The 21,316-nt window shown below is 33.2% G+C and overlaps 1 protein-coding gene across 1 annotated transcript; it reads right to left on the reverse strand.

Moving 5' to 3' along the window:
- Positions 1–13,359: 13,359 nt before the first annotated feature.
- LOC145954417 (ABC transporter C family member 3-like) lies at positions 13,360–20,914 on the reverse strand. Its single transcript, XM_083068536.1, has 10 exons — positions 18,203–20,914; positions 17,919–18,005; positions 16,975–17,622; positions 16,637–16,801; positions 15,968–16,262; positions 15,526–15,740; positions 14,698–15,003; positions 14,521–14,584; positions 13,732–13,971; positions 13,360–13,632 (listed from the first exon to the last, which is right to left on the reverse strand). Exons 1-10 carry the CDS (start codon positions 20,570–20,572, stop codon positions 13,514–13,516), a joined length of 4,509 nt encoding a protein of 1,502 aa, XP_082924662.1. The 5' UTR covers positions 20,573–20,914; the 3' UTR covers positions 13,360–13,513.
- Positions 20,915–21,316: the final 402 nt, after the last annotated feature.

A 21,316-nucleotide genomic window follows, 5' to 3' on the forward strand; every position in this document is an offset into this window, starting at 1 on the left:
GCGTAGGCTGTTATCCACTGGGGGATTTTGTCGTTTTGTTGTGATTAGCCTCTTCTGTTAGGCAGATCATCTTGACGCTTGATGTTTGGCTGAGAGCCGGATTCCACTTGGGGAATGATTATTTGTCTTTTGTGATTTTTCTCTTTTTGAAGGAGTGCCTTTGAGTAGGCGAATGATCTTGATGTTCAGTGTTCGGCTGAGTGCCGGATTCCGCTTGGGGAATGGTTATTGATGTTTTTTTGATTTTTTTGCTTTTTGAAGGGATGCCTCTGAGTAGGAGACTGGGGATTTGAAGTTCTTATGTATCCCAGAGTATTATTTAGAAAGCCTCTTCAGGCTTAGCTTCACTCATTGCTTGAGTTGGAAAGCTATTCTCCACTGAGGAAGTATGAGTCCTTTCGACTTGGATATTCTGTTTGGATGATCAAGCCTTCCTTGGGGAATCTAGCTTTCACTGGGGAATTTAGTCCGAGCGTGGAAGCTGAGATATCTCTGAGGAGTATTATTTCGGCGAGCCTCTCCAGGCTCAGTTATTTTGGAGAGTATTATTTCGGCAAGCCTCTCCAGGCTCGGTTATGATGAGAGAGTATTATTTCGGCGAGCCTCTCCAGGCTCAGTTATTCTGTATGATGAGAGAGTATTATTTCGGCAAGCCTCTCCAGGCTCAATTATTCTGATGAGGGAGTATTATTTCGGCAAGCCTCTCCAGGCTCAATTATTCTGTACGAGTATTATTTTGGCAAGCCTCTCCAGGCTCAATTATTCTGTGGGAGAATTATTTCGGCAAGCCTCTCCAGGCTCAGTTATTCTGTATGAGTATTATTTCGGCAAGCCTCTCCAGGCTCAGTTATTCTGTACGATGCGATTGATTTTCTAAATCTTTTGCCTTTTTTGTCGTTTTTGGGCTTTTCCTGTATTTTTTTTTGTCGTTTTTTGGCTTTTTCTGTATTTTTGCCTTTTTTGTCGTTTTTTGGCTTTTTCTGTATTTTTTGCCTTTTTTGTCGTTTTTGGGCTTTTCCTGTATTTTTGCCTTTTTTGTCATTTTTTGGCTTTTTCTGTATTTTTGCCTTTTTTGTCGTTTTTTGGCTTTTTCTGTATTTTTTGCCTTTTTGTCATTTTTTGGCCTTTTCTGTTGACTGTTGTCATACACAAGCAATTTTTCTATTTTTCTATTTTATGCAATTGCCTCATGAAGAGGTCTTTGAAAATTTCTTTGTGGCCAATACGGCCATATCCATTTCAGTACGCCCGTATTGAGTTGAAAATTTGTTCATAACCCTATTTTTAGTACGGGTGTACTGAACATGATACGGGTGCATTTGTTTTTTCTGAAGTTTGATTTTTTTTTTTTTTTTTTTTTGAATAAACAGAGAATAAGTGATCTTCCATTACACCTATCATCTGTATGCATGTATGCGGTATGATGCACCTAATTCTATTTGATTCATTTTTCAAAAGAATTAATCGATGCGTTTCTCTGTTTGTATTTTGCCATTCCTCTAGACGGGCTGTGCGTTGCCGATTTCTGTAACCGAGGAATGATGCGTGTTATATTGAGATTCGGCGTCATCAACCAAATGATCCTTCCCTTCCTCTAGAAGATATGTCAACCCTCCTATTGACCACTATATCTCCATGTTTCCACTAGATTATCCTAAAATCGCTTGGGACAAGAGAGAAAAGAAAGGAAAGGTATATATTTGCTCTGAAGTTTGTGTTTTAGAGGGGTTTTTATTTTCATTTTGAAAAATGGTTTTTGTAAGAATGGCTGGCCAAGGTAGGCTTATTGTGTTTAGGCTTGTTTGATTAAACACTTATGAAGTTAAGAAAATCTTTGTTTATTGACGTTGTGATTTTGACAACTTAGATAGCTTCCCTTGAACCTTTCTTGAATTCGGCTTGTGGTACCATCATGGATTTTTTTTTTGTTTTTTGATTGTCCTTATTTTTGCCTAAAACACCCTTTTGTGGAGTTTTAGCGGACTTTTGTTTTTGTTCATTTTCGTAACCCTAACTTTTGCCTAGGTCACCCTTTTCGTGGGATTCCTAGCGGGTCTTTTGCTCTTATTTTTGCGCAGCCCCCTTTTTGGGTTTCCTGCCGAGCTTCTTTTACTTTAAAGGATTTCTTTTTATCCATGATGGCACTTGTCGAGGCCAAGGAAAGGTGCTCTAAGTTGTCACGCACACTTCCACATAAAAATGATGCGGGTTTATTGTTATTAAGACAATTTTAACCTCATTCATGCTTATTCAAACAGGGTTAAAATAATGTGGTCTAGAATTTTATTATAAGCAAGAAGAGAAGCAGTAAGAAATAATAAAGAATGATTTTATTATAATCATAATGGAAACATGTGCCCTATCGAGGCTCGGGGGTCGGGCTGTCCCCGAGGAGTAATCTCTAATAGTCATCGGGTCTATACATCCCTATCGGAAGGAGAAGAACATTTGATGACGACGACCGGCCTTGACGTTTGTGAACCGGCCTTCCTAAAGATCTGGCTTAAAGAACGTCGAGAAGGATCTTGGTTCCTCTTCGTCCTTTGATCTTTATTAGGGTTGTATCCTAACCCTTGTTTCCCCGGATTATCCTTGATAGTAGGTAGCTCGGGAATTCCTTGGGAATCTTTGCCAAGTCCTTGTCCCGGCAAGTATCCGTTCTTGGTGAGCATGTAGGCTACCTTCTTCATTTCTCGGGGAAACGTTTCAACATTGGCAATCTCCAATGCTTGGAAGGCGGTTTCTAAAGCTTCCTCTGCTGCATCCACGTAAGGTATGGCGGATGGCTTGCTGATGAGTATGTCATCTTCAGCTTGTACAGTCACCAGCTTGTCACCCACTATGAACTTGTCACCCACTATGTCCTCCTCGGATTCTTTATTTTCCTCAGTTTTCTCCTTTTCTTTTCCTTTATTCTTGGGAGCTTTATCATGAAGATCTTCGGGAGTGTAGATCCTGCCACTCCTAGTCATGCCCCCAAGTCCAGCGATGTTGGAGATATCGTTGTCGGCAGAAGAATGGATGTCGTATATCCATGGCACAGCCTTATTTGATTCGTAGGGAAAAGGCCTTGGAGTAGTGATCCTTAATGGTGTTGGACCTTCCCCCTTGTTTGTCTTGATTACCAACAACGGAGTTGATGTGTGTTCGCTTGGCGCGGTTGTTGGCTTACACTTGATAACGAACGGCGTGCGATCCATTCTTTGAACATACGCATCGATTAATTCTTTCTTTTTATTAATGTTTATTAATGAATTACTAGGAGGGATGTATGAAATGCAAATCTAGATCCCTCCATGATCTTTGATGAGAATGCATGATATGAGATGATGACGTTGAATATGCATGCATTGTGTTTATTCAACTAAACATTATCATGTTTTTAGGATGTCCCTAAGATGATGCATGATATTGCTAGGTTTGGATAAATAACCCTTTTTTTTCTTCTTTTTTTTTTGGGTATTTTGTTTTTTGTATTTTTTTGGGTGAAAAGGGAAACTACCTATATGAATGTGATGAAGGTAGATGTTAACACCATGCAATGGAAGATTCTTATTCCTATTTATTCTTATTTTAAAAAGGAATGTTGTATGTTTAAAGAAATGCAATGTATGCTCAAACAATTTCACATAATCAATGCACAAACAATTCACTCATCCACGAACAGTCACGAGCGAATCACGAGGTAGGGGTATCCTGCAGAAAAGTGCATATTCAAGGTGGTTCTAACTGTTCTCACCGGTCTGAGGCCCCCAAGGTGCCCCCATTATAGGGACCCAATTCCTCTCGTCGTAAGTCGATGGAAAGTTCCAACGCACTGTCGGACTTGAGTTCATGGTTATCACCTTGAGTGATGCTTTCCGACAACGGTCTACGGGCACCTATAGACCCATTCGACAACCGGCCGTACTAACATCCACTCCCTATGGCTTACCACTCATGCCCCCGGGTATAGAGGGAACTGTTGTGTGCAAAGGTTCGTGTGCAGTTTGTATTTCAAACAATTGCGGAAAATTAAACAAACAACAGTTATTAAAGCCAAATAGATAAACATGTTATCATACAAGTGAGGGGTAACGAAGTAATTTTAAACTATTATTTTAGAAATAATCCATCACTAAATGGAACTGACTCTCAAGGCTTCCCCAGTGAAGTTGCCATCTGTCGCCACCGGCCCGAAACGGGCTTTCGGCATTCGCGAAGGATGGTTGGACTCTTTTATTTGTTTAAAAATATGGATTGCTAGAATGACTTATTCTCAAACTGAGACCTTGTCAAACGAGCAATTTTATTAAAAGGCTCACCAATCCATGTTAATCCCAAGCGGGACCCTCCATGGATTAGCGGTTTTCATAAAAAGGAAGGGTTCATGGAGTCGCCACCAATGTTTTACTCAAAACATTGGAAAAAGAAGTTTAAGGCAATCGATTCAAAAATCGACTTCGGCCATGACAACTAGAGTCGGGTAAGGGAGTCGGTTACGCGTGGGGAAGGTGTTAGCACCCCACAGCGCCCCTTTCGGGTTCCCTATGACAGATTATTTCTAAAAATAATAGTGCGAAATTACTAAATTACCCCTATTTATTCTAAACAATTATAACTTAACTATCTACATGATGACAGTTAAATATACACACAGAAAGCAGTAAAAGGAAGGACTTAAGAAGAAACCTTTGAAGCGTGCTTTTATATTCAAGTAAAACTGGGAAGCTTTTTGGCGTTCCCTCGCTCTACAAGCCCGCTCGCTCCCTCCTAGAAAATTTTAACTATGGAAATCCGGAGGATTTCCCTTCGACTCAGTTCGAGACTCAAGCAAAAAGCTCAGAACTCGAGAACTTTGTCGGATCAACTCTCCGAGTGATTTCTAGGCAGAGCACTGCTCAAAAAAACCCAAAATACTCAAGAAGAGGGTTAAAACTCAGTGTAAAAGTGTAGAATGACGTCCAAATGACGTCTTATTTATAGGGAACAGGCGCAATACGGGCCCTGGAGTCAATACGGCCCGTATTGAAGTTTTGAACTACAATACGGCCGTATTGAATTTAGTACGGCCGTATTGAAGTTCAAAAAAACTCAATACGGCCGTATTGAGTTCAGTGCGGCCGTAGTGAAGTTCAGAAACTTCAATCCGGTCGTATTGAGTTCAGTGCGGCCGTATTGTAGTTCAAAATGTTTAATACGGCCGTACTGAACTTTTGGGAGGCCGTATTGGGCTTCATTCCCTCCACTTCCTTATTTTGAGCTTATTACAAGACCTCTAGACCTACAGAGAATCCTCCTAGGGCCTTCCATGAGTCCTTCTGGCTGACTTTCCTTTGGTAGGGTAATGAAATCAAAGAAACTCACTCCTCGATTTATTGGTCCTTATCAAATCCTTAGAAAAATAGGTCCTGTTGCTTACCAAATTTCTCTACCACCTTTTCTTTCTAATCTCCATAATGTCTTCCATGTGTCTCAGTTAAGAAAATATATTTCTGACCCTTCTCATATAATAATGCCTGATACAGTACAATTAAAGGATAACCTTACATTTGAAACAATGCCTGCACAGATCGCAGACAGGAGGATCAAGCAGTTGAGAGGCAAACAGATTGCACTGGTAAAGGTAATCTGGAATGATGTTACTGGAGATGCTACTTGGGAACTCGAAGAAGAAGTTAAGAAAAATTATCCTTACTTATTTTAAGCAATAAAAATTTCGAGGACGAAATTTCTGTAAGTAGGAAAGAATTGTAATATCCCAAATTTTATTAAATAAAACAAGTTATTTTGATTTTAAATATTTATTGAGATTATTAGAAGGTTTATCATATTTTTATTTACGTATTTTACTATTTACATATACGTATTTTACTATTCACATATACGTATTTATGTATTTATGAATAGTAAATATATTATTATTTTAATGAATAGTAAATATAATAATATTTTAGTAAAAAGTATATATGATTAGAATGCCAATCATTCGAAGGAAATACGTAAGCCCTTACGTAAGTTTTCAAATAATTATATTAATATTAAATTATATTATATAATATTATGAATAGTAACTTAAGAATTGTTATAAATAAGAGACGGAGGTTTTGAAAAATGATACAATCGAAGTGGAAATTTAGAGAGAAAGATAGAGGGAGAGAGAGAGAATCCAAAAGAGGAGGTTCTGCTCAAGTTGTAACTCTTGTTTATCTAGGTAAGGGGGAGGAGAACCTTATCTTTTTAAAATTTTATATACTATTATGTGTAATTATTTATGCATTTATTTGATTATATTTATTTAGTGGGGTGCCCCTAACCTCACTATATTTATATATTTATTCAGTGAGGTGTTCCTAACTTCACTATATTTATATATTTATTCAGTAAGGTGTTTCTAACTGCACTATATTTATATATTTATTCAGTGAGGTGTTCTTAACCTCATTTAACTACTTAACTTTTAATTACAATGTTTATTTATGTTATTATTATATTTATTCAGTGAGGTGTTCCTAACCTCATCTAACTACTTAACTTTTAATTACTATGTTATTGTTATATTTATTCAGTGAGGTGTTCCTAACCTCATCTAACTATTTAACTTTTAATTATTATGTTTATTTATTTACGTTATTATTTAGTGGGGTGTTTCTAACCTCATATATTTGTTTAACCTTTAATTACTATTACTTATTCTATGATTATTCTTAAATCTATTTTGAGTAATTTTTTTATGATTAATATAATTTGTTAAAATGTCTTTTACTCATTTTAAAGATAATTAATACTCTATGGCCATAGACGATAAAGTTTGAATTATTTGTAGCTGGAGGTTTAACCTTGGGGATTTAAATGAGTAAGAAATGGAGGTGGAATATCTTTTGGTTGGTATTATAATGATGCTCATTTATCCTGACTAGTCACTACAAGTATAATTCAAATTTTATTGTATCAAGAAAATCTAATATTTAATCTGTATATATATATATTTACATATATATATATATATGTTAAAATTTTATTTATAAATAATTATGTTTTTTTTGTTCGAATTATTGTATTTATTGGATATTGTTCTTACTCCTTTCTTTTCTTTGTTTTTTTTTTAAATTAAATATATTATAAATAGATGGATCAACTTGAGATTCCAGATCATTTTGCTGTTATTGTTACTGCTGTCCTACATGGAAGGAAATTGGAATATGGAGGCTATTTGATGGATCTGTTATAACTTTACTTGTCAATCATATTATTTCAATTGTAATTTTCTTTCCGTTATGAATATATATATTGTATTAAAAGAGTAAGGAAAAGGAATAATGTGTAAAATAATACGTTATTCTAAATATTTTAGAACGATATGTTATGTATTAAATTCACAAGATATTCTTTTCTTTACTTTTATTTTTATTAAATAAATATATAGATATTGTTAATGATATAATTGCGAAAATATTATAAAATTTTATAATTTTATATTGTATAATTTGGGTATTAGAATTAGGCGTTACATAATATATACATTTCAAAATATACTAAAATATGAACACTTTGATTACCTTCGAGTTGTTGTTTAATTTTAACAAAATTTGATATAAACATATAAAGTGATATAAACTTTCAATCTAATGGTTGGATTTACAAAATTCACATTTAATATAAAGTTATTGAGCAGTGTAATACTTAGTAAAAGTTACACCGATGTTATTATAACCCTTATCATTTTAAAATATATAAATTATTATTTAAACTTTAAAATTTATAATAAATAATTTAAATTGTATCATAATTTTAATTTTAAATAAAAATAAGTAGATTGTTAATTATGCAAGTAAGTATATATATGTATATATATATAAATAAAGATTAATTAAATATAATATAATTATTATTATTGCTAATATAATTATTATATAATTTTTATATTTTATAGCAGTCTGGACACACCAAAATGAGAAGGATCCAAAAATAGTATAAATATGAGATTGTATAGTTGAGGATGACTTAAATGAATTAATTTGTACCACTTATACTGACAACATGCATCTGCTTTTCGGTAGCTTATCTCATCAAGACTCCACAGTTAAGCGTGCTTAACTTGGAGTAATATAGGGATGAGTGACCTTCTGGGAAGTTTCCCAGAAAATGTGTAGTAAGGACAAAACACGTTGAAAAGTGACGTGTCGTGAAATAACATCCTTGAGAAGCCAAATATGAGTGTTGTTACATTAATAAATTTATTAAAATTAAACAAAAATTAAACCTGATACTTTTAAGATCGGTTATTTCGTAACCAATCTTAAAAGCTATACTTTTAAGATCAGTTAAATAACCGATCTTAAAAGTTCGTCTCTATTAAGATCGATTCTTTAACCGATCTTAAAAGTCAAAAATAACTGATCTTAAAAGTCTTTTTTCCACTAGTGGTTTCTCAAATGCAACAAATGATCTTAGGAAGTGCCCTACTATTTAAGTTGTGACTTTACTAATAAATTTTAATTTAATTATTTTTAATTTTTCAATTTTTATAAAATATTAATGGGTTAAAATTATCATCATAGTTAAAGTATAAGCTATAATGATACATAATATATGTATATATGTGTTGGCATATGTTAATACATATGTAGGTATAGATTATAGTGACAAATCATATATGGTGACTTATGTTAATACATTTATTCCTACAATTATTACAAAGTGTAGATATAGATTATAGTGACACTCAATATATGTGGTTAAATTCCATTTAAATAACGAAGAAATTTGGCACAAAGTATTGAACCTAAGATAGAATCATTTTGGCATCAACAAAAACAATCCTTAACCCTACTTTACTTACCTCACAACCAAGTTAGATTAGTCTAAGGCAAAGCTTTAAGACACTAGTGTGAAATATAAAAAAAAAAATCCCATTCAAAATTTGCATTTAAATTATGTGTGAGTATATGTCAAGAGTTTTACCTACATATATTATTTCTAACAACACTTTTTGTATGTCATTATAAGTAACATTTCTTTTATTTGGACTTTCATGTCATCTAGGTATGTTGTATTCTTTATATTATAAGGCCATTAGAACTCGTGGTTGCATTTCATGATTCCTAGAAATCCTTGAGATACTTTTTTGCTCAATTTTTGTTAATTAAGTAGATAGTTGCTAAAAATTATAAATCCTTAAGATACTTTCTCTTTTTGCAAGTGAATTGGATAAATAAAAGGAATTCCTTAAGCTCTTTCATTTGTCCTCTGGCAATTAGGAACCATATTTACTCTTTCTATTAGTATATTTGCGTTTTTTTATTCTAGAATTTTCAAGTTTAAAGTTGTAGGCAACTTATGCTCCACATATCAAGAAAGATCAAAACTTAACCATTTAATTTTCCACACTTTAATTTCACACTTTTCTTAACTAGTACACTGGCATGTAATATTTTATACATACTTTTTAGGATATAAGGAAAGCAATATGTGAGATGCTTTGCTCATGTGACAGATGTTAGCAAAGAAAATCATGAGAGTTCTTTAAGAAACTATTTTGAATATGTAAATTAAATATTTCCTTAATTTTTTTGTATAGTAAGATAAAATTTAAGTTTGTGATCGATGGTTAGTCATAAATTTGAAGATTATTATTATTATTATTACTATTATTATTATTATTATTATTATTATTATTATCTTTGGTATATTTATTATTTTGATAGAATTGTAGATTTAGTATTGTTAAGAACTATCATGTAATATGTTGATATATGTGTTGATTAATTTATAGTATTGATGGATGTGTGGCTTTGACATATTAATCTTTTTCATTATAAGTTGGGTATAAATAAAAATTAGAAGAAAGAATTTTAAAAAAAAAATACATACTACATCAGTTCATTCATAAATTTATGTAGAAAGTGTTCAACATATCATATCAATTTGTACGAGAATCGATGTTATTTTGTGCACTTTTGCATCAATTTTGGATCCGATGTAAAATGTCTAATACATTGTATGTCACTTGAATCTACATTGCTTATAGAACTAATGTAGATTGTCCAAACAAACTGATGTAGAATATCCCTCTTGTTAGTGTTCTTCACAAATTTATGAGAGATATCTCTGTCACAAGTTTATGAGGGATTAGCCTTCATCACAAATTTGTGAGGGACTTACCTCTGTCACAATTTGTAAAAGGACATGTATCTGTCACAATTAGTGAGAGATATTATTTTCTTCCCTAACTATAATGAAATAACGAATAGTGAGAAAATCACTCTATAGAGTCTATTATTCACTTGTCAAATTAATAAAAAAAAACATTTATTATTCTACTATTAAATTAATTAATATAATATCATTTTTTCCAAGCAATAATTTATATAAAATAAGCATTTAAATAACACCAAAAGTTTCTAAATAGCTATTTCAAGTTTCATAAGTTCTAAATAAAATATATCATTGATAATAAGCATAATTATTAATGATAAGAGAAGAGCAATTTATTATAAATTTTTAAACATTTACATTGTCATCTTCTTGCTAAGTATTTTGATCATCTATAGGAGGTTGTGGAAAATGTTTGACTGGTTGAGAAACTTGACCCAAAGAAAAACTCTCCATAAATTGTGTCAAATTCTCATGATCCAAACGTATTCTTTTTGTGAAGCACGAATCATCTCTAAATGAGTTTGTAATTGTTCCTTTAAATAGACTGGGAACTAGACTCATCATTACCTCATATTCAGATGTTGAGATGTCATCAGGTGATTTGGGAGAGGAAGAAAGTTTATTCTTTCTAGCCTTTGAACCTAGACCAAATATTCTTCCTTTTTGTTTAAACCTCCAACAACATCATAAAAGATACTATTGTGAGACTAGGCACCAAATGCATCACCCCCTAATACTTGTTGTGACTCCTTCTTTTGCAAAATAAAAAAATTGAATTAAATTAATTGTGTTATGCCACTAAATTATCGTTCTCAAAACAATGAATAATATGTTCACATCTCAAAATCAATATAGAGGGAAACCAAGTTTAAAACAAGAAAATAAAATATCAACACAAATTATTTGTAGATTATCTTCACAAGATATATTAAGTAGCTAAATTATAAAAACATTTACACCAAAAATATATCTAAACCTTTCTTATTATTATAATAGGCTTCATTTATTGGACAATATGATAAATTGGTTGACCTAACTAACGATAAAGGCAATGTGAGTGACAAGTCATAGTAAGGCTCATTGGTGCTTAGTTAATGACAAAATGGAGAAGATGGTTACATAAAGTTCATTATGTCAACATCTTCGGTCACTTTATCTATATTATTATTAATGATTAGGTTCAAAGATTTTTTTTGCCCTATAACATGAGAGACTTTACCAATGAGAGTTTATTAGCATATACATGTTGTTATTAAGGTTTCAACTCGACATATGATATTTACACTCTTATGTCATCATTTCTTGAGTTTTGAAATAGGAAAAGGTACTTAGTGGTAGATATTGAAGAAGCTAATGGGCATGTAGGGATATATGGATCTTTGGAAATAATGGAGGATAGGAATGGAAAGTGAGAGAAGGGTTTGGCTCTCCCTAGCCCCCATCCTTGCAAAAGAAAAAGGGCGACTTCAGGATCAAATTTAAAAGAAGTGAGTTTAAAACTTTTAAACCTAACCCATCTTTGTTAGATTTTATTGCGTTTAGGAAAACCTGTGAAAAACTTGTCACACATTTTTAAAATTTTAAGTTTCTTTAAATAAATCACATATTAAGTTCTTAATTATATTTTAATTTAAAAATATGTAAAAATTAATAGTTAACAAAAAACTTAAAAATGAAAAACAGGAATTAAACTATATTTTTAGTAAATTATTTTTAGATCAGAAAGCTAATATCATTTCATTGATGATGAGAGATTGAGTAAAAGTTGGAATGAAAAAACTTAGCACAAAATTGTGATGTCCTTGCAAGACAATCAACAATATGATTAGCTTATATCTTCAAATAAAATGAACCATATATAACATTTTCTGAATGAAGAAGGTATAGCTAGCCAGAATGGTGCCAAATTCAAAATTATCTTGTTTCATGTTGTCAATGGCATCAATCATGTCTATACACTATCTCAACAATGATATTTTGCAAGCTGAGTTCATGGATTCTCATAAGAGCATGAAAGTGTGCCATTGCCTCGTCTTCAGCAGCAAGTGGAAGCCTCTTTGAGATGAAGGTTTTGCTGATACAAATGCTCCTGATTCATCTCTAATACAAATAAATGATGGCTTGATCCAATGAGTAGGAGTATTGCTATCTTAAGTAAATGATAGAAAAGGGTAGGTGTTTTTTGCGAGCTTGTTTCCATGAGAAGACAAATTATTTTGCAAGTTGGATAGATATAAGTGAAGGTTTTGTAATAATATTGTCCCAAACTTTTTCATTTCTCGTGCGTTAAAAGGGTCAAACATTGTTGAGATATCCGATTTTTGTGACAGAAAGATGTTGCGGCAATTTAAACTTAAGATCAGCGAAGTCTTCTACTGAATCAATGAAAGGAGCCAAAGATTTCCAAAATCTACCGAATTGCCATATCTAATTTGCATGATTACATCCAATAAAAATATGCCAATAATTTTCTATATTGTTTTCAGTGTGGACAAATTCCAGAACAAGTTATCTTCTAGATATCAATCTTTCACATGTAACACGAGCCATCCTCTAAAAAAAATTGATTTTTTTTTTTGTTTAGTTTCAATTCCCGTATAGTCCTTCAATTTCCTTGAGCTCGAAGAGATACACTATCAATTACTTGCTCTATAATGAGAGGATGATAAACAGACTTTTACAACCCATCCTTGCATGTGATAAACTTTATTCACGAAAATGTCATTTGAAACTACGCTCTTTTTATTAAATCTTGCTCAAACATTTTATAATAAGAATTTCAGAATAAATTATTACATTTAAAATGAACTTTGATACCATCTTAAAATTTGGATTTAAAACCTAATAATCCTACAAAATTGATTTTATAAGGTGAGATTTGTCTAAATTTTATATTTATTGTCGATGTGAGACTAAACATTACCTTTGAAACCACAATTATGGCAAGTAAGACTACAACTAAGTGAAATTATATGTGTCTACAATTGAAATTCTTCGACAGTTAAAATTATTTAATACAAATAAGATTAAGCATTAAAATTTACCAAATTAACTAAATTCATATGATTATATAGTGTTTTTACATTTAATAAATTATCTTTTTTAAATATTGGTCGATTTGCATGTATCATTAACTAATTTCACTAGAAATAATTATATTCAAGCTGGAAACAGTTACATGTCTGGAACTCGAACTCAAAATCACTTATTAAGTTAGAACAATTCCTTAACAACCATTTTTCCTAGTTTTTATTAAAGAGTACAACTGTGCAATAGGATGATATTCTATTAAATGAAAAGAAGACACATTATTTATCATTGTAATTTTCCCAGTTCTTGACAAAGAACCAAAAAAAAACAAATCGAAAAGGAAAAACTATTTTAGTAGATCAAAATTGGAATTGGACCTAGTGGAATACTCTGCAACAAGCTGAGCAAAAGAAGATAACTTGTCCTCTAGCAACTTTGTTGGAGAATCATACTCCTCAATAAGTCCTGCATCAATGTCCAATAAAATCATATATAAAGGTACATTAAATTAAAGATTATTATGTTCAAAGAAGAATGTAATATAACAGCCTTTTCAATTCTCACCTTGATTAAGTAGTAGAACCATATCACTATAAATGACTGAATTTATTCTATGTGCAATGGTAATGACTGTGCAATCACAGAAATGTTGCCTAAGAGTTAGCTGGATCAAATTATCTGTAGCTGTGTCAACAGATGCAGTAGCTTCATCTAGCACCAGGACCTTACTCTTCTTAAGCAACACCCTGCCAAGGCAGACCAATTGCCTTTGCCCCATACTCCAATTCTCTCCATTCTCACAAACTGCAGCATCCATTTTAGCAATAGATTCATTCCAAAATCAATGTAATATATATATTATATTTATGGTTCAATTACCTTTTTTAATCTCTATAATTTCATATATTTTACCTTTTTAATACCTATACTTAAAGCATTTCATTTGAGTTCCTATAGATAGTGTTTTTTTTCTTTTTAATCATTGATGTCTATTTTTATAGGACCTAATTAAAAAAAAAGAAAAGAATTGTATATATAGAAACTAAAATAAAATAGTTTTAATAATAAAAGTTAAAAGATAAAGTTCATGAAACTATAAAAATCAAAAAATACTTGAACCTAAATTTAATTTTTCGTGTACTATTAGTGTATTGATATTTACACTAACCAATTAGAAATCACCCTAGATTTGAATTTAAAAGTAGTTATCACTTATCACAAAAAAAATAAATAAATAAATAACAACCTTATGATAGTTTTATGATTAGATGGTAGTATAAAGAAACTTTACACTGTCAAGGTATTTAAATTAAATTTGTATATATTTATGCTCAAAAAACTTAAAAGACAAACCTGCAGAGTCTAGTTTTCCTTCTTTCCTTCTAACTTCCTCTCCAAGTTGACACTTATCAAGTGCCTACATAGAAGAGTCCAATGAATTAGGGAACTTATAATTTGAGGAACAACCAAAAGTCAAACATTTTGGATAGAACCTAGTCTGCCTTTGTGTAGTAAATAAAGCCAACCCACCTCCCAAATTTGTTCATCTGTGTACTCTTCAAGTGGGTCCAGATTGCTTCTCACAGTACCCTCAAACATGGTTGGATCCTGAGGAATAATGCTCAGTCTTGACCTCAAATCATAAAGTCCAATGGAAGAGATGTTGATGCCATCTATCATAATTCTCCCAACAGTAGGCTCAATAATTCGGAAAATTGTTTGTATGAGAGTTGATTTACCACTTCCTGTTCTCCCAACAATTCCAGTTTTAAGTCCTCCTTGAAATGTGCATGTAAGGCCATGCAACACAAATGGCATATGTGGACCATAACGTACCTTCATCAAATGCATAGCATTATTACAAAAATAACACAAATATCAAGCACTAGACAATGTGCCTATGCCATGACTCCAAGACAAAACTTGCATACAAGGCACAACTTTTTTCTGTTCAAAAGCTAAATTCAAACCATAAAGGACAAAACACCTTAGCTCAAGTTTTGTAAATCAACATGAAAATCATAAGATAATTGTTAGATTTCATCTTAAAACCAATTATCATTAAGTGAAGTTGTCCAATAAATATATCAGCTACACCCACAAAAATTGAGACCGGGGACATGGGACCTTCCAACATCCCCCTCCATAGATGCCTGCCAAAACAGGCGAGCTTACTATAATAGGCAGTTTACCGAGATGTGCTATCAGCTCTAATATCATATTATATTTTATTTTAAAATTGATTGGCATCAAGTGAAGTTATCCAATAGATATATAAGTTACTTCCAAGAATTGAAGCAGGTTATGTGGGCCCTCCCAACAATAATAAAGTGCAAACATAATAAGAACTTCAATTACCTTCAAGTTATGAATATCAATCCTTCCATATGATGGCCAAGAATGATGTGGCTGGTTTTTTTCTAAAACAAGAGGAGGCTCACTAGGAATGGAAGTATACTGAATTATTCTTTCTACTGATATAATTTTGGTCTCCAAGTTGCAAAGTTCCCATATCATCCATGATTGTATAATGTTCAGATTAAGGCCATAGGTTACAGCTAAACCAGCAACACCTTCAAAAACAAAGAGAAGATTGGGGGGATTGTGTTTTAATGCTCCATTATGAGCTTTTTTGGATGCAAGCTTAAAAAAACTTTTGAGATTTTTACTGAAAATAAACAACTTTTTTTCAGTAGAGAAGCTCTAAAAATAACTATTACTTTGTATCCAAACAAACTCAATATAAAAAAACATACTGAGTTTTGGACTGGCAAACAAGATATCGGGTTGGAGTTTGTACCTGAATTTAGGAATCCTTGTGGAATAGATACCAATAATATCAAGCAAAAGGAAAATGTGATAGAAGACAACATATCTAATCGGAAGCACAACCATTCCATTGCACCAGCATTGTTGAACTTGGGGCGAGAATATCCATCCACCAGTTTCATATTTGTTTGCTGAAATCTTGGCACCTGATCAAAGCTCCTGATGGTTGATGCACCTGATATTGTTTCAGCAAAGTGTTGAATGATAGGAGCTTTGCATACCCCAGCTAAACGTGATAGTTCCCGGGCTGATGGTAAATAATATTGCTGCAACAGTGTTTGTAAGATGTCAACTCATACATTGGGTATGTTTAGAAACTTCTCTAAAAGTATTGTTTAAAAAAAAATAGGAAAAAAATTGAAATAAGTTCCTCCATAAGTTAAAACTAGTTTATACTTGTGTTAAAATTTTTTTGAAGAAGTTAATAGGAGAGAACTTCTACAAATTATCTTATGCATAAGCTAATTTTAGTTTATGGAGAAGCTTATTTCATTTTTTCTTCCTATTTTTCTCTCCCATAAATGTTTGTGGAAGGGTTTACCCAAACAGACAATACATGGTGCCAAATAAAATTTGGCAAATAGTCTAGGCACACTTTAATATCTTGTAATCAAAGACAGCAAGGTGGAAAATAAAATACCTGATACCAGATGCCGATTGCTGTAATAGGAATAAAGACAGTGAAAACCTGCCATGCAACTTGAGACATAACCATTATAATTCCAAGAAGATGGATCACAGAGAAAGCAAATGCTCCAATTTGAAAAGGAATGTCTACATCCACTGCACTTTGGTCAGTAGAAGCCTGCAAGGGAACAAAGAAATGAAAGTTCAAAAAAAAAAAATATTACTATATACATTGAAAAGTGAAAATAAGTAACAAAATGGATGCTAACCAAAAAGATATTTAAGATTCAAATACCCTTCTGAAATCAAAACAAAAGAAATGGATAGTGTGATATTCATAGTTTCACATACCCTATTAAGGATTCTCCCACTTGGGGTGGCATCAAAAAATGACATTGGAGCACGGAAGATGCAGAAATGCATGTTTTTGAAGAGTAAAGTAGCTGTCTTGTAACCAGCTGTGGCAACAAGTGTTGCTCTTGCAAGGACACAAACAGAACTTCCTATGGCCAAAGCTAAATACACAACTATAAGCATACTTCCTGTAACAGGTGGCTCAGAATCTTTTGAGATAGGAGTTGCCCAAGCCATCCAATAGTTGCTTCCAATTTGAAGAAGTTGAAACAAAATTTCAGCCAACAATATGAGTGGTATAAGTACTCCTCCATACGCTGCTGTGATATATTTCCAATAGACTGAAAACCCAACTTTACCTTTCTCCCTTTCTTCTTCTTGAACAAGTTGGCCTTTTGGATCACATTTATCATCTTTTCCATCATTTTGCACATCTTTGCTTTCTATTTCTTCAACACCATGAGAAAGAGAGACACGTACATCATTCTGTGTTATACTTATTTTATCAGATGCTGTCCCTCCATCTAACGAATCAATTGCAGACAAAGCTTCTTTATGAGCACCAACAAGTTCCATAAAATCAGTACCTGAGTTGAGAAGATCATTATATTTTCCACATTGAGTAATCTTCCCATCTTTCATGACCTATCAACAAGTTATAATTTGATAAGAATGGTATTGTTCAAAGTAACTAGCAGAGGCAAAAATGATGAGCTGAAACGTGTGTTTTTTACTACACCATGGGACAGGTTTATATTTATGTGTGTGTGTGTGTCTGCGCTCAATTCATTCAATACACATGATTAGGAAATATTTTGTTACCCCAAAATAGGATATCATGCATACTTACTAAATGTCAAGATATTATTCACAACAGGTATGAAGAAAACAAGCAAACTCTGTTTTGAATTAATGAGAATACAACTCTGAGAATTGCTCACCAAGATAAGGTCAGCAGCAGGTAAGAACTCTACTTGATGAGTGACATAAACCACTGTTTTTGAACTTAGAAGGCCCAGTAAGCATTCCTGTCATATACATAAAATGAAAAAGCTCATTTACTGAAATACTGATACAATGTTCGTGCTATCAGAAGAACCACATTTGGCAAATGTTTAAGTTGGTAGTTTCTAATACATATAAAGAAATATAGTAGAGTAATAGACTAATAGCACTCTCTATAGTCTATATCGCAAATTATAAGAAGCAGCAGATAATGAGTTACCTTAAAAAGGTGAGATCCTGTATGAGCATCCACAGCACTAAACACATCATCAAATAGATATATATCAGCATCTTGATATAGAGCACGAGCAATTTGTATTCTTTGTTTCTGTCCACCACTCAAATTTATACCCCTCTCTCCTATAATAGTTTGATCTCCAAATGACAAGATATCTAGATCCTTCTTTAGGCAACAAGCTTCAAGGACCTTCTCATACCTTTCCCTTTCCATATCCTTTCCAAACAATATATTATCCTCAATCTTGCTACCTTGTATCCATGGTGACTGAGCTACATAGGCCTTTCTTCCACACACCTTCAGGATCCCTGATTTCTTTGGTACTTCCCCCAATATACAAGAAAGTAAAGTAGACTTGCCTGACCCAACAGTGCCACAAACAGCAACCCTCATGCCATGAAAAACTCTGAGATTTATATTTTGCAATGTTGTTCTTGGGGAAGCTAAATCCCAAGAAAAATTTCCATCAACTACTTCAATTGCTACATTAGAACTACCTGGTGGAAGCTTCTCCACAATATCAGATTGCATCTCATCCAGACGAAGGAAAGATGCAATCCTGTCAAGAGAAACCTTAGTTTGTGCCATCATTGAAATTGTGTCTGGAAGATTATAAATGGGTTCTTGGAGAATCTGGAATGTTGCAAGTGCAGATAAGATCTTCCCTGACTCGAGGGGGATCCCTATAAGCAAACAAGTACCAAACGTAACCACTGACACAAATGCTGGGGCACACCAGAACACAAATATGGTCACGGCTATAGTGTATATAAATTTTTTTAACCAACCTTGCTCAATCTTTCTGAGTTCAGTTATCTTAGACAAAAACTTCATTTCCCATCCTTGCAGCTTGAGAATCCTCATATTCCTTAAAATCTCAGATGTTGCTTTCATTCTCGCATCTTTTGACTCCATCAACTTGTTCTGAAACTTCTCTTGGGTTGAACCCAAGGGAATGTTTGCCCACATTACAATGAAAATTGCAACAAAGCCAGCAATTGAAGCAAGGCCAAGGTTTCTATACAAAATCAACAAGGCTACAAAAACCTGTAGGACTACTAACCACAAATCATGTAGGTGCCAACTGAACTCACCAACTCTTTCTGCATCAACACTCATGAAGTTTATTATTTCTCCAGTAGTGTGGCCTTGCTTGGATTGGAATGAAAGATTCAAAGCTTTATCATATATGATTGCCACAAGCAGTGCTCGAATTCGTATTCCAACTTGCTGCAACCTAAAGAACCATTGCCTATGCGCCAGGCACTCCACAAGCTTTGCCACAGAAAATGCAAACACCAAAACAAGGCCTTCATTTTCAAATTTTTGTTTTCCATTAAGGTATTGAACAAAACCATCAATAAGATAGGGACCAACAAAAGAAGCCAGGGTATTTATCAATGCAAGGATAGCTGTGAAAATTATCTCTTTCCAGGCTGAGAATGCTAATGACTTCACTAACTTAAGTGTGGTCACTGTGTTACTTCCTCCACAACATGCATCAAGCTTATCCCTAAAAGTTGGAAAAGCTCCAATTAAACTGTCTCTTTTGTCAAGTTGAGGAACATCCTCAAGGTCCAAAGTCTTCTTCTTTCCAACAGCAATCAAAGGACCAACCCAAGAAAAGGTAAGAAGGCAAAAAATTCCAGCATTAGAGTAAGGGGTAACAGTGTCACTCCCCTTGATCTCTTTTGTCCCTAACATATCACTCTCTTTTGAACCACCATTCAAAAGAGATTCTTGAAGAGTACTATCTCCCACTCCACCCTCATTTTTCACAAAATTTCCCAAGTAACAGAAGAACAAACCCACACAAACAGAGAAAACATTAGAAACCAAGCACTGAATAGGCACAGCAGCATGCTTTTCATAGAGAACAATGTCCACTGTAAAGCAATAACCGGAAACAGAGAGATAGAACACACACCAAGCTCTAAAGAAGAATGAAAATATTCTTTCCCTTGAAATGAAGAATGCCCTTTGCAAGCAAACACCACTGACACCCCAAGCAACCGTTTTGAGCACCAAATCCAAAAGGGTCACAAGCTTCTCTTCTGACCAACCATTTCTAAACCAAGAAAAGTAACCAAACAAAAAGAGTAGAAGATTGAAAGCAGAAACAACCAGAAAGCAAAGCCTAGTCCTTGAAAACAAGGTATTATTAATTTTCTCTCTGGAACATTCTTTGGCTCCAACTGTGACTTTCTTCCACACCAGTGACACTGAAAGCACTACTAGCAACACTAGATGAAGGAAACAAGATAAGCCATGCATGAAAACCGGCTTCACCAAAAATGTCAGTAAACTACTTTCAAAGTGTCTAAGAGAATGGAGTGATGCGACAAACGACATGATATACTTGAACAGTTGAGCTTTGAATGAATAACAAGGAATTTGAGTTTGTTGTGGAACCTTACACTATGAGATGAGTGGTATCAGAATGAAAATGAAGTTATGGTCAAAGAAAGAAAACAAAACATGGAAGGGACGTAAGGCAAGACTGAAGAGGTTGAGGAAAGTGCAAGAAAATGGAGGCTATGTTTTCCAGGTAAATAAAGTGGGAAAGAAAAAACTGGTTAGATCATGGCAGTGGAAATGAATGCATAACATGTCACTGTACATGAGAGGTGGAGAGAAGGTGATACTAGTATATAATTGGTATGTACCCACCAACAAGTCTTAATTCAGTTGCTGTATAGAATAATATTGGCATGTGCCCAACAGGGTATTTAAAACTTCTCACGTCTTAATTAATTACAGTTGCTATATAGACTATAATAAAAATATAGAGAAGTGCGGACATCGTGTTCTTTGTTTTTAATCATGCACTCCTTCGTGTGTTCATCAATTTTTTTTAATGACATTAATGTTTTAAAGTTAATAATTTAAAATTAATTTATATTTATAAAATATGAATTTTATTGATTAAACATTAATTTAATACTCGTATTATATAATTTGTAAAATGTATGTTATGTATGTGAAGTATCAATCTATGAAAAAGTATGAAAGCTTTTGATTTTTATCTATTTGATGTACGCTATCAATTTAAATAAAAATAGAAAGAAAAAAATAACAAAACATAACAAAATTCAT

The sequence above is a fragment of the Cajanus cajan genome, chromosome 2, assembly GCF_000230855.2.
Source record: "Cajanus cajan strain Asha chromosome 2, NIPB_CcT2T_4, whole genome shotgun sequence".
Lineage (NCBI taxonomy): Eukaryota > Viridiplantae > Streptophyta > Magnoliopsida > Fabales > Fabaceae > Cajanus > Cajanus cajan.